Source organism: Protomyctophum parallelum (assembly GCF_964188405.1).
Source record: "Protomyctophum parallelum genome assembly, chromosome: 12".
NCBI classification, from domain to species: Eukaryota; Metazoa; Chordata; class Actinopteri; order Myctophiformes; family Myctophidae; genus Protomyctophum; species Protomyctophum parallelum.
In genome coordinates, this window is record NC_139712.1 from 14,095,560 (window position 1) to 14,108,592 (window position 13,033).

The 13,033-nt window shown below is 42.9% G+C and overlaps 1 protein-coding gene across 1 annotated transcript; it reads right to left on the reverse strand.

Annotated features, from left to right (window-relative positions):
* Positions 1-298: 298 nt before the first annotated feature.
* On the reverse strand, positions 299-4,599 carry gjd4 (gap junction protein delta 4; the record flags this gene model as incomplete). The annotated part of the gene is made up of 5 exons (XM_083777649.1): positions 299-763; positions 1,615-1,828; positions 2,298-2,494; positions 3,073-3,368; positions 4,536-4,599. 5 exons carry the CDS (start codon positions 4,597-4,599, stop codon positions 299-301), a joined length of 1,236 nt encoding a protein of 411 aa, XP_083633775.1.
* Between the last annotated feature and the right edge of the window lie 8,434 nt (positions 4,600-13,033).

Below are 13,033 nucleotides of genomic sequence, written 5' to 3' on the forward strand. Positions count from 1 at the left end.
GTTGCCTGCCATTCCCTTAGGCTTCTGTTATGATAGCGTGCCGCCCTGTCAGACACCCTTGACATGCACACCACAGTATGCCAAAGCCTCACGGCCACGACAAGGACTTTAGTGATCCCAATGCTGTTTTCAGCTCTACTTAAGTGACGGTGGCTGTGTGCATTCGGAATGAGCTGGACAACGCAACGCAACTCTGCACCATATGAGCTTCAGCCCCAGTGTGAGCCTCTGGGTATCTTTCTACCTCCTCCCTTAGTCATATACGTCCCAAATCAACCATGAAATCCATCCTCTGTGGTCAAACCCACTCAGACCTCTTGTCCGGTCCGTCGTCGCTGGCCTGAAGCTCCGTCCCGCTGCTCAGCTCCACCAGCGTGTACTGTCCCACCTTTCTCGTGCACACGGCCGCCTCCATCGAGACGTCGCCGACGCGGCCCAGCGAGCCAGCGACCGCTGCCGTGTCCCCCCGCCTGGGAGGGGGCGGTGGCTTGAGCCGACCACGCTTGCTGACACGGATGGCCCTGGGGGTCCCCAGGGGGTCCTGGGAGAAGAGCGCCACCTCACTGCCGTGGTGCGCGACATCCGGAGCCTCCTCCTGGGTGTAGCCGTTGTTGCCATTGGTGTTGGTGTTGGAACCCGGAGCTCCGGGCGGAGGAGAGCCCGGGGTGCCAGAGAGAGAGGAGTGCTCCAGGCCTCCCGTTGACTCCTTACCGAGACCCTTCTTCCTGAAGCTCCCCGCGTGACTCACCTCCCCCTCCGGCTCCTGAGAGTAGTGTTGTCATACAAATAATTGCAATTAACCATTTATAATTGTCTTTTTCGCATGGTTATTGGAACATAAAAATACAAATGACATTACTGTTTGCTTTCAGGCTTTGTGAACAAAAGTTGCACAGGGCAAAGCCACCAACCAACCAAGTTAAAATCTGGAGATAAGAGGTTTCTGCCCGACCTAACAATAGTGACGAGCCTACCTGAGAGGGGGGGCATATGTTAGTCCGACGTACCAATAGTCCGACATACATGGACAGTTAAAGATGGAGTGCCATGATTTTTTTCCACCCTAAAACATGATCATCAGGTCTTATTGTTATATACATTAAGGAGGAAGAGGCTTTTCAAAAAAGTGTACAGTATTTGTTAAAATGTCTTTTTTATGTGGGCACCCCACCAGTTCATTAAGTATGCCTGGTTTGCCTGGTGGGAAGCCACTATAGCCAGCTGTAGTTGTATGATAAAGGGGGAGGGGTTAGGGGAGGGGCTGATAATATTACTGTTTTTTCATTGGCACGTTTGACTGTCAAGGGTTCATCCTCCAGGAAGAAACCCTAAATAAATAAGGAAATACATCATTGCACATAAAAACGACTCCAGGGTGTCTAATGAAGTACTGTCACATCATAGACACATGAAAAACTGGGGGGGGGGAATGGTGGCGCACCATCTTTAAGACTCACACGTGGCTCAGACATAAGTGGCCGGTTAAGACTCACCCGTGGCTGAGACATACGTGGCCGGTTAAGACTCACATGTGGCTTCCCCATGCGGTTAGGGTTAGGTTATAGGGTTTGGGGTAGGGACTGTTAGGATGTTGGACCAAACATATGCACCCACCTGAGAGACCAGTGGGGCGCTGGTGGTGTCTGCCGCCCTCTGGCTGGCGGTGTAATAGCGCTCCTCCTCAAACACCTTCTGCACCAGCAGCTTCCTCTTGCTCCTCTGGCGGACGGAGCGCTTGATGGCACAGACGAGGTCCAGCGCGTTGAGCAGGAGGCACAGCGCTCCGGCGCCCAGCATGAAGCTGAGCATCACCGTCTTCTCGGTGGGCCTGGAAGTAGTGTCAGTGAGTTTGTCAGCACATTTTCATTTAGTTTTACAGTAGTCATAGTCTTTTGAATACAATTTCATTTAGTTTTAGTCAACTGAAATGCTTTAGTGTTAGTCTAGTTTTAGTCGACTAAATGTCATGAGATCTTTGTTGACTTATTCTATGGTTGATTTCGTGGACTAAAATGTGTTTTAGGAAAGCCTTGATGACGTCGTAATGTCTGATTTTACACTGCATACAGAAAATAGCCGATCTACAACCAAACATAAAATGACTTATCTTGTCCACTAATCCCTCTCTAACATTTTAGTCTAGTTTTTCATTGTAAATTATCAATATATTTACCGGTAGTCATAGTTTTAGTCATCATAGCTTAGTTTTTATTTCGTTTTTATTTCGTTTTCGACAAACATTTTTCATCAAAGTATATTTAGTGGACATTTAGTCGACGAACGAAATGAACACTAGCCTGGAGATGTAGCAGTCCACCTGGGTGGTGCAGGGCGGCTTCTGGCACAGGAACCTGCTGGAGATGTAGAAGCCAAACAGGTAGTAGTGGGTGGCCCCGAAGCCGGCCTCCAGCACGATCCTGAGGAGGAGGTGGAGGATGTACGCTCCCGTGAAGTGCTGCGTTGTCGTCCACCGCCGTTCACCCTGCTGCAGTTTCTGCAAAGACACCACGGTTGTTATAGTTGACAAAATAAGTGACAACCCATTTTAGTCATGTGGCTTGGTTGGTGCATACTTTGGTCTGACGTACCAACAGTCCGACTTGCGTGGCCGGTTAAGACTCACCCGTGGCTCCCCGACATGCATGGCTGGTTGAGACTCATGCATGGCCAGTTAAGACTCACCTGCGGTTCCAACATGTGTGGCCGGTTAAGACTCAACCGTGGCTTCCGCCTTCCGCGTGTTGTTAGGGTTAGGCCAGCCATGATGTACAAGCACACCCCCTGGACATGACGCTATAGTATGTCACATGATGTACAAGCACACCCCCTGGACATGACGCTATAGTATGTCACATGATGTACAAGCACACCCCCTGGACATGACGCTATAGTATGTCACATGATGTACAAGCACACCCCCTGGACATGACGCTATAGTATGTCACATGATGTACAAGCACACCCCCTGGACATGACGCTATAGTACGGTATGTCACATTCATTCGACTCTTGATGCTGGTCGCATTTTTGTAGTCTTTGGTATGACCCGTCCGGAGATCGAAAACTACTAACCTTCAAAGGCACGTTCGTCGTTTCCAGGCCGGTGTCCGGCTCGGTGCTGAGGCCCGACGAGACCTTGTGCACCACATAGATGATGAAGACCAAGTAAGGGAGACACAGGACCAGCAGCTGCACCAGCCAGAAGCGGAACAGGGAGACGGGGCTGAACAGGTCGTAGCAGACGTTGGCGCAGCCGGGCTGGATGGTGTTGCAGACGAAGCGCTCCTGCTCGTCCTGGTACAGAGGGTAGCCGGCCAATAGGAGCACCAGGATGCGCAGGAGAACCATCACCATCAGCCACACTTTGCCTGAAACGCAGTCAAATAACATAGCGTTAATTTGGTGATGGATATCATCGCTTGACGGATGGAAACCTTGTATGTCCGAAACTGTTACTTTTCAGCAACAAGAACCTGAGATGCAATACATCCAACAATGTATTTATTTATTTGTTATTACTTTTTGTCGGTTAAATCTTTATAAAACCCACAGACACATGTAACCACTTCAAAAACATAGCATAGCATAACACAATCAAATATGGAGTGTTAATGTGCTGATGGATATGGTTGCTAGTACAGTATGTACAAAACAACGTTATTATTATCTTGTCAATTTTTCATTGGTTATATATTTGTACAACCCACCCAGGTAGGGTAAGTGATTGTCAATAAATGAGCAGACAAAATTGGAACTGGAACACTGGCCACTCTCTCCTTATTGGCTGAAATGTTGTCACCTACTGTACCTGAAAATGACTCCAGTCTATATCTATGATGATTACTATCGAATATTAGTATTATAGTACTATCGAACAGTCGAACTATAGAATAGTGCTTTAAACTTAACCCATTCTGACCTGAGATCAGATTCACACGAGGTTTCCACCGGACACACGCTGGTCTGATTAACCCATTCTGACCTGAGATCAGATTCTAAAAATGTCAGTCGTTCTTCGATTTTTTCAAAAATAGCAGACCTACAAGCTCATATCGCGCCACTCGGTGGCGCGCTATGAGCTTGTAGATCTGCTATTTTTCAATAGCTAAAGCACGACACGATGCTAACACCAAAATGGGTTCCCGTTCAGAATGGGTTCATGATTGAAATGATTGTGCAGCATTCTTGACAATTTGCAATTTAGACATTTAGCTCTTTATCCAGACGGGGTTTCTAAATATTGAAACAATGAAAAGCATGAAAAAACATGAACCTGTGACTAAATGATAGCTATGTTGGATCCATTGGAACACAGGCTCATTTTTCCATTTCCTGAAAATTAACAGTTTTGGACATAATACGGTCTCCACTGACAAAATAAAAAACACTTCATCACTGAAATTGTATCCAAACAATATTACATTTTAAGTAGACTATTAGGCTATACTTTTTCATTTCACTTTCTCATTACTTCTCTCATCTCAGGTTCTCATCAGTCAATCTGGGAACCGTTCCATCTCAAGAGGTCAACTCACCCACTAAAGTGATGCTGTGATTGACAGAGAGGCAGATGATCTCAGAGGCACTTCTCCCCCCCATGTCTCCTGGACCCTGGTGTCTACCACCTCCAGGATTCAGCTCCAATCCTTCAGACAGTACCTGCAGCCCCCTCTCCCCCTCTTGTTGGGGGGATGGGGGAACACAACAGTTCCTGTCCGCACACCGACCACTAGGTGCCACAGACGTAAACGTTTCTGATACAACTCCAGTAGCCAGGAGGGCTGTCAGCCAGGGGCCATGATTCAACTCAATCCGTCCTGCTCCATTTCAGCTGCAGGGTTTTAAACACGAGTCCAAAGTCAATCTTTGTGAGTCCTCAGTCTTAGCTCTGCCTCTGCCCCTCGTCGTAGCGACAACTGTTCTGCACTCAGACAACAGAAGATGGGAGATGGGACTGAGGCCCATTGTGAGAGGCTATTCTTAACACCCTTCCTAAAGCACGTCGGCATCCTGGCATTGCAGAGGTATTTTGGTTGCCTGGTTGTCCTTACAGGAGAAGAACAAGCCTCCTGGATTACTCAGTCCAAATTGCCCGTATTAAGTTCTCAAGCACAATGGCAAGCATGTACGACCTCCCGTCTATACCCTATATCGTTGATGTATATTCTCAATATTGCGGAGTGCTTTGATCTGCATCAAACCCTTGAAAGATGCTCTAAAAATAGTTGATTGATAAGCTAGCCAAGCCTTGAAAATCACTGGTGCTCACACCACTTACGTATGTCTGTATTTCAACGTATGGATTTTTTTGTTTGTTAATGATTGCCCTACTTGTCATACTACAGTGTCACACAAAGTAGCAGAAATAGCTGATCTACAATATCATTAGGTATACAGAATGTATACCTAATGATATTTTTTTGTAAAGTATTTTCGTTTTAAGTCAAAGTGGTTAAATCTATAGGTTTTATAGACATTGTACCAATGAAAAGTTTTAACAGCTTGTGATAAAATAACTATATTGGATTAATCCTGATTATTTTTCCTTCTTCCCATTACCTAAAAAAAAGTAAAGGTTTTGGACATAAGCCTACAAAGTTCTGCCCAACAGCAATGACATGTACTGTATGTTGTTGACATTTAATCTAATTATGCAGCAATAAGCCTCCTGCTGCGTATCGTATGCACCACAGAGGACATGTAGCATAAGGTCATCTGTGTTCATGGACACACTGCAGACATGAGTCATTGGCTCAAAATGACAGCAGATCATTGGTGCCGAGACCTGAGACCAGATTCTACAAATGTCTTCTAAATCACGACAGTTTTCTGAAAAACCTATGTTTCTATGTCAGCGCTTCTCAAACTATTTCATGTCAAGGGCTGCAATCCCCATTTGAAAATATATTGTTCCAGGGACCCCCAGAAGCAAATAAATTAGTTAAAACATTCGCTGTGAAAGAATATTAAGATGTGCAGTTTGTGCACACGTTTTAATGATATTTCTAAAATAGCAGTTATACAAGCTCATATGAGCTTAACTGCTATTTTTCAATAGCTAAATTTTCAAATAATGGTTAAAAGCTAAGGTGACACAGATGCATTCCAGGTCTTAATGGGTTAGACATTGACACATGCCTCACAGTTAACAGTTCAACATTGCTCATTTTGATTGCACACAATTATTGTATATTGTGTGCGTTTGTGTGTAAGCATGTTTGTGCACACTTGTGAATTTATTGAATCGTATCAGAATGAGATCAGATCAGAAAAAAATAAACAGGCATGGAGGCATGGAGCCTTTACCATGTAATTTACCCAAAATGGTTCTAAAACCTTTAAGTTATTAATTTAAGAATTAGCTTTAACAGGAATGCTTTTCATGAAAATGTTTAGTATAATATCAGAACCCTCAAACTTTTTAGAGAAGTTTAGAATGTGCCCAAATGAATGGAAAATGAGTGAAATGCCCTTTACCTCCTGAAGTTACCAAGACCGCATAGGAAATACTTTCAACCCTAGTAAATCCAAAAATGTAGCAAGACCCAAAAATAGTAATCAGAGGACACACGCATGTGGAGTAGATCCGATTTGTCCAGCACATGGATGGAACCTCAGGCCGGGAGGGCATGAAGGCTGTCATCGTGACCTGATAAACCTCTCTTTCCCTACCAAAACAAGAATACAGCTGTCTCCTGATATAGTGTATTGGTTATGTTTATATCTTCCAAGAGCTGCTATCAAAACTTGCCAGGCCAAATGCATGTGGGCTAAAATCAAAACAGGGCTACAGTATTGTAAGTTGCTGGGGAAATAATGGGGAGTATAATAGACAGTATGGTGGCAGAAATACAAAAAATAGGCTGTGAAATGGACGGGGAAAAAGTGACATGACATTATGGGATGAGATTAAAATATATTTTGGTCATTAACATGGTGCAAACAACGAAACAGGGCCTAGGCCAAAGTTAGAGATGATATGGGCCTCATCTGTCCTGACAAACAGGATATGAAACTGTCCAACTGGACATTAGTTGTAAACAAGATATCAATGTATCTATCATAGGCTATTATCACTATTTATTTATTTATTTATTCTTTAGACGCCTATGATCCTAGATTACTATCTCTATGCATTTGATGTATTAATTACTTTCTGTAATCACTCTGGATTAAGAGTGTCTGCTAAGTGCCTAAATTGCCTATAATGACATGACCAAAATGGGGATAAGGATTATTAATCAAATATTTTATTAAATGATCGATTATACTATTTTTTTTAAATGATATCGTTGCATATAGTCTCAAGCTTAGAGCAAGACACAAAAGTCATCTCATGCAGGCATTCCAGGCCGGACGTTCAGATCCTGTTCCGTTGAAGCAGTCCAGACCCCGAGAAATGTAAAGTTCTCGGCGGCCTCGAGCCCCATTCCCATTGAGGATGGGACGTTTTGCTTTCTTGACATTGAGCTTGAGGCCGATCTTCCTGCACTCCTTGATCCTGCCAGTAGTAGCTCCCTTCCTTTCTCTGCTGTATCCGAGACTAGGGCAATGTCATCTGCATAGTTTAGGTCAGTAATCATAATGGGGTGTACTCGCCTTGACTTCCTCTGGACCAGTGTGAACCCCAGTGCCTACTGTCTGCTATTGATTGCGAGTCTCAGGGCATTGTCCATTGCGATAATGGACAGGAAGGGGGGTCAGAGTGTCGCTCTGTAGGACACCCGCTAGGTCTAGGACCTCAAAGTCTTTGGTGTCACCGTCGTGTGTTGGCTCGAGTCTCGCTGTATAGCTATAGTCTCTATCATCTGAACCATATCTTCTCAGGAACTCCGCAGGCCAGGAGGATGTTCATGAGTTTCCCCCGGTGAATGGTAGCGGGCTGCAACAACCCATTGAGAAACAATTAATTATATGAAGATATGGTTGAAAATTGGGTGGTCCTTTAAGTAAGAGAATCCGAGTACTTGTTCCACCACTGGGTTCGAGCTATTGAAGACATGCATAACGTCCCTGATAAAGGGTGCACAGAAGAGAAAACATGCTGGCTGTATTGCGAGGTTTAATTTGTGCAGGTTTCTCTAGACATTGCTTCAAAATAATCAGAAGCTGTATAAAAAAAAGCAGAACATACAGAAGAAACCAAAGAGATTTGAATTAGGCAAAAAGTTATGAATGAAAAAAAGAACAGATCAAACACAGGTCAAGGTTACAGCAGTTGTTTTGACATTAGCATTGGAAACTCAACAAGAACAAAGCGCAATTGAGGAAAAAAGGTAAAAACTCTATGCAGAGGTAGAGCTCAGTGCACAAGGCTATAACACTCACCAACAAGTTATCATGGGCCCATATTTCACACCCTACGTTTGACCTGGAAATGAACAGACTTTCCATCTCACGTTTTGCCATTACAGGTTGTCATGCAGTAGGTCAACAGTATTACCACACCTTATCATACTATCACCAAAAAAAGGTTGAACTTTGAAACTTGAACCAGGTTCTCAAGGGGGGGGTCAGGTCATGCACCTGTAAAAGGACAGTTTCTATAATAAAACTAAACACTGAAGCAGAGCTGAGTGCAGACTTCATCATTTTACAGCATGAAAATCATAGACGCATACAAAAACGGTTGTTAATAATTCACCACAAGAACAACTTCTACAAGAAAGTAGTTCTCCTACCAGGAAGAGCAACTTCCTTACAGAGACCAAGGAAGCTCTTAGAAGGAAGTGAAGTGGTCACGTGACTGGGCTGCGCCATGACACTTTCATGGACACTTTCATGGGAGCCAAACTACACCCGGAGGTTCGGCAGAATGCATTGGAGTCAATGAGAGCTCAGTGACCAGCTCATGAACAAACATTATTTATGAATGACTGAGACCTTTTGTAAAGTGATCGCTTCTGGAAAATAAAATAATATATATAACACGTTATTTTAGGCTGTCTTATTTTTTGATGTGCATACTACTTAATGTGATTTATTTTTTCAAAGAGCAGAGAGCAGCCCAGGCAGAAAACTTACTATGTGCTCTTCTATAAATACCTCAATAAAAATAAATAGTTATTAAGTCGAAAAACAACCACTCGGAAAAAACGTGTGATATCACTTATGTCTTCTTTCATATTCCTGAACCAATTATATGACAAAGCTCGCAATCGTTCATGTATAATGTTTGTTATGAGCTGGTCCAGCCGGCTCCATTCACTGCCATGTATTCATTGCACTACCGGTGTGAGTTTGGCTCCCATGAAAGTGTCCATGAAAGTGTCATGGCGCAGCCCAGTCACGTGACCACTTCACTTCCTTCTAAGAGCTTCCTTGACAGAGACCAAGGACTGTATAAAGAGGACGGGAAGTGAAGACCGTAAGGGCGCCGCCATGTTGCTCACATGGTGCTCCATGGAAGGAAAGAAACATGCGCAATGGGCTTTATGCAGCCAACACTTCCGCGTTCAGCTTCCTTGGTCTCAACTGCGCATGTTTCTTTCCTTCCATGGAGCACCATGTGAGCAACATGGCGTCGCCCGTACGGTCTTCGCTTCTTGTCCTCTTTAGACAGTCCTTGACAGAGACAAGTGCCTGTTTACACAGCCAGTCCAGCCAGGCTGTGTTAGACATCAACTTTTCCCAAACAAACATAGAGAAACATAATTTAACTTTTAGCTCAATCTCATTGTAACTAAGACATTCAAGAGAAATTCTTGAAGCCAGATTTATCTACGTCTGTAACCTGCTATTGCTAACCTAGCCAGCCTTTCAGAAGGGATGGTTTGCGAGGGGTGGGGAGCACTTGTTTTCCTTACAAACCTAGTTTGAATGGGAAAAAAACTTGGAAAAAAGGGGGAAAAAAGGACATTGTGGTAATGGGAAATACACTATAAGGTATTGGTTGTTGAGTGTTGAAGGCTTACCTGTGGCTTTCAGGAAGCCCAGACCTAACTATGCATGATGTACACACACACACACACACTAACACACACACACACACACACACACACACACACACACACACACACACATAATAAATATAGGAAATACAATCTTTGAACAAGTCTAATATAATGGCCTGAACTCACCACAGAAACTCCTGTAATCTTCCTAAAGACACATTTTATGTATTTCTTACTTACGTCTTATTGTCTTTCATACTCAAAGCACCATACAATATCATCATCACAGAGCCTCAGTGACTTTATGTGAGAGGTGTGTGTGTGTGTGTGTGTGTGTGAGAGGTGTGTGTGTGTGTGTGTGTGTGTGTGTGTGTGTGTGTGTGTGTGTAAAAAGCAGGATGGTCCTTCATTGCTTTGGTACAGTTCTGTCCCTTTTTATACATGAATGTTGTATGCACAGAATGTCAAAATCTCAACAGCGCCATAGATCAGTGGTTCTCAAACGGTGAGTCTCGCACACATAATATGATATAACACTGAATGGAACATTTCTCTTCTCATCACTCATGCACTTTAGCATGTGGTTGAGAATGAAAAAAGGCAAAAGTATTTTCTAGTCCGTGTAATGCGTCATTCCTATTTCTGTGTGTGTGTGTGTGTGTGTGTCTGTGTGTGTGTTTCACCATTTTAGAACCTTTTGAGACCACCATGCAACCAACCATATTAGAAATGCGCAACAGTCTACCCTGGACCTAATTTCAAGGACCCCCATAACTCAAGAGTGTAAGGAATGGAACCATGAGGGGGGAGTCCATACTGTCTCCGACCATCTAACTTTTCTCCGGTACAACTACAACATGACGTCTTTCGCAACTTCTGAAACGCATTCCTCCGAATTTTTGTTCTGAAAGCTGCACTCCCAGATGTTGTGACTCGCCGAACTCTACTTCGGAGAAGAAATAAAGTCAGATTTTTCCGACAAAGTTCGGTGGTCGGAGACAGTATGGACTGCCCTTAAGGGAGGAAGGGTCCATTTGTCGTGGTGGACATGATGCGTACGGGTCCTTTTGGTTCCATTTCTTACACGGTTCCTGGGGCCCACTTTGAGAACCCCCGTCACAGATTCTCTTGTACTGTAACTTGACCCAAAGATATAACATAAGACAATCATTTTGAACATTGGTGATTGGTCGAATGCACAATATCCAGTAAGTACAATTTGAATGTAAAAAAACTAAAATACATTGTGGTAATGTGGCAAATACACTACTATTGTCATATTTGAGAACATTTTTTGCACTTATTTTTACCTTTCTCAGACCATTGTATTATACAAAAATGCACATTCAAATATTTAAAACTTGGTTCAAGTTATTTAAATAATAGTGTGTTCGGTATGTAAATGGTTAGAACGTTTTCATTTTAAAAGAAGGCAAATTATTTGAAATAAGGAACATTCATGAAGGGATCATTTTCTTAATGTCTTGCTTGACAGATAAACACACCTGCCCAAAAGTCAACATTTTCAATAACATTTTCTATCTATCGCCAGTACATACATGGATTCTTTATAAATACTACTACGATAACGTTTCTTTTTTTTTTTTTTACAGTGCAACCTGCGATTTCACTGGTGGTGTATTTACACTGTACAAAAGACAATTAGCTAAATCTATGATACAATCAATCTGTTTTTGTATGCAGTGTTTAAACCTGTGTTTCTCAACCTGTGGGCCAGCTGGGACTCGAAGGACAATTAAAGGCTCCCAAATAATTGCCAATGATAAAACATAAAAAAGTAAAAGGAATGTCACCGTTTTTTCTTTAAAACCTTGAAAAGAATTGTGTTCTTTGTGATACCAATATAGGAACCCAAGGCAGAACACCATTGACCATTAAAATAAAAATGCCCTAAAAATGAGTCGCCCATCGGACCATTTAACTTCAGATCGTGGGTGGGCCACGAAGTTTGTTTTTAAATGTAATTTGTGCTGTTTTCTTCTAGACAAATAATTATTTAAAGAAAAAATATCTAAGAGAGGAAAGAAAATACTGTTCTATTGTCCTCTAGTAAAAAACTAAAAAAAGGACAGAAGTAAAATGTGTTAATGCTAGCTTATTACAGGCACCACAGTTCAGGGCAATGACGGTGGATATAGTACAACATCTTAATGTTCTTAGGAGTCGTGTACACCAAGATGCTCTTTTTCCTTCATTTCTTTCCTGAGCGCATGTTTTGAATAGTTTAAAATGGGAGTGCCACGTTTTTGGAAACTCCAGGAACTGAGCGTTTATTTTGCGCTTGCGCGGTCACACGAGGAGTTTTTATCTGCTTGCTGAGAGCTGAAATATTTGCAAAAAAACTAAACTCTTGGCGAACACGGGCCCTTAATGTCTGAATGCACTTGCTGTAGCAGGCTTTATTCACTGACCCATGTCTTCTCACATACACCTCCTCACTAAATCCTATAGCCTCCTACAAACAACATCTCTATAACGACTGGGGGCAGGGTGGGACGGGGGACGGGGATAGGGGTGTTGTGTACGAAGTGCATTGTTTGCGAACTAACTGTTAAATAATTAAGTGGTTGCTTCCTTTTGATTATGGCCCTAGCACTTCCTTACACGCAAGCCAGGTACAGGTACGAGAGCTGCCGTCTCAAATGCTTCATTGTATTTAACTGACCAGTGTGGGAATATTGGCTCACTTTTCTTAGATTGGGGGAGGGGGTGCATTTAGTAGACACAACAACAACTAAAGACTAAAAGCAATGTCAACGTACAGACAGAGGAATGCTGCCTGGTATTTAGGACTTGAACTTCAAACAACAGAAAAATCTTCAATCAATAAAAAAAAAAGAAATGAGAAAGAAATGATTGCGTCAGAGGAATGTAAATAAACAAAGGAATGTGTGTGAAACCTAGCCCAGTGGTTCTCAAACTTTATCATGTCAAGGAAAATGTATATTATTGAATAGATTTGGCTGTGGACCCCCATCTGAAAATATTTTCTTACAGGGATTTGGTGTTGTTAAAATGTTTTAAGAATATTCAAAATGTGTTTCTTTGTTTTTGAAAACAGCAGTAATTTTGCTGTGGACCCCCTGGAACCCCCTCAAGGACCCCTGGAGGTCCCTGGG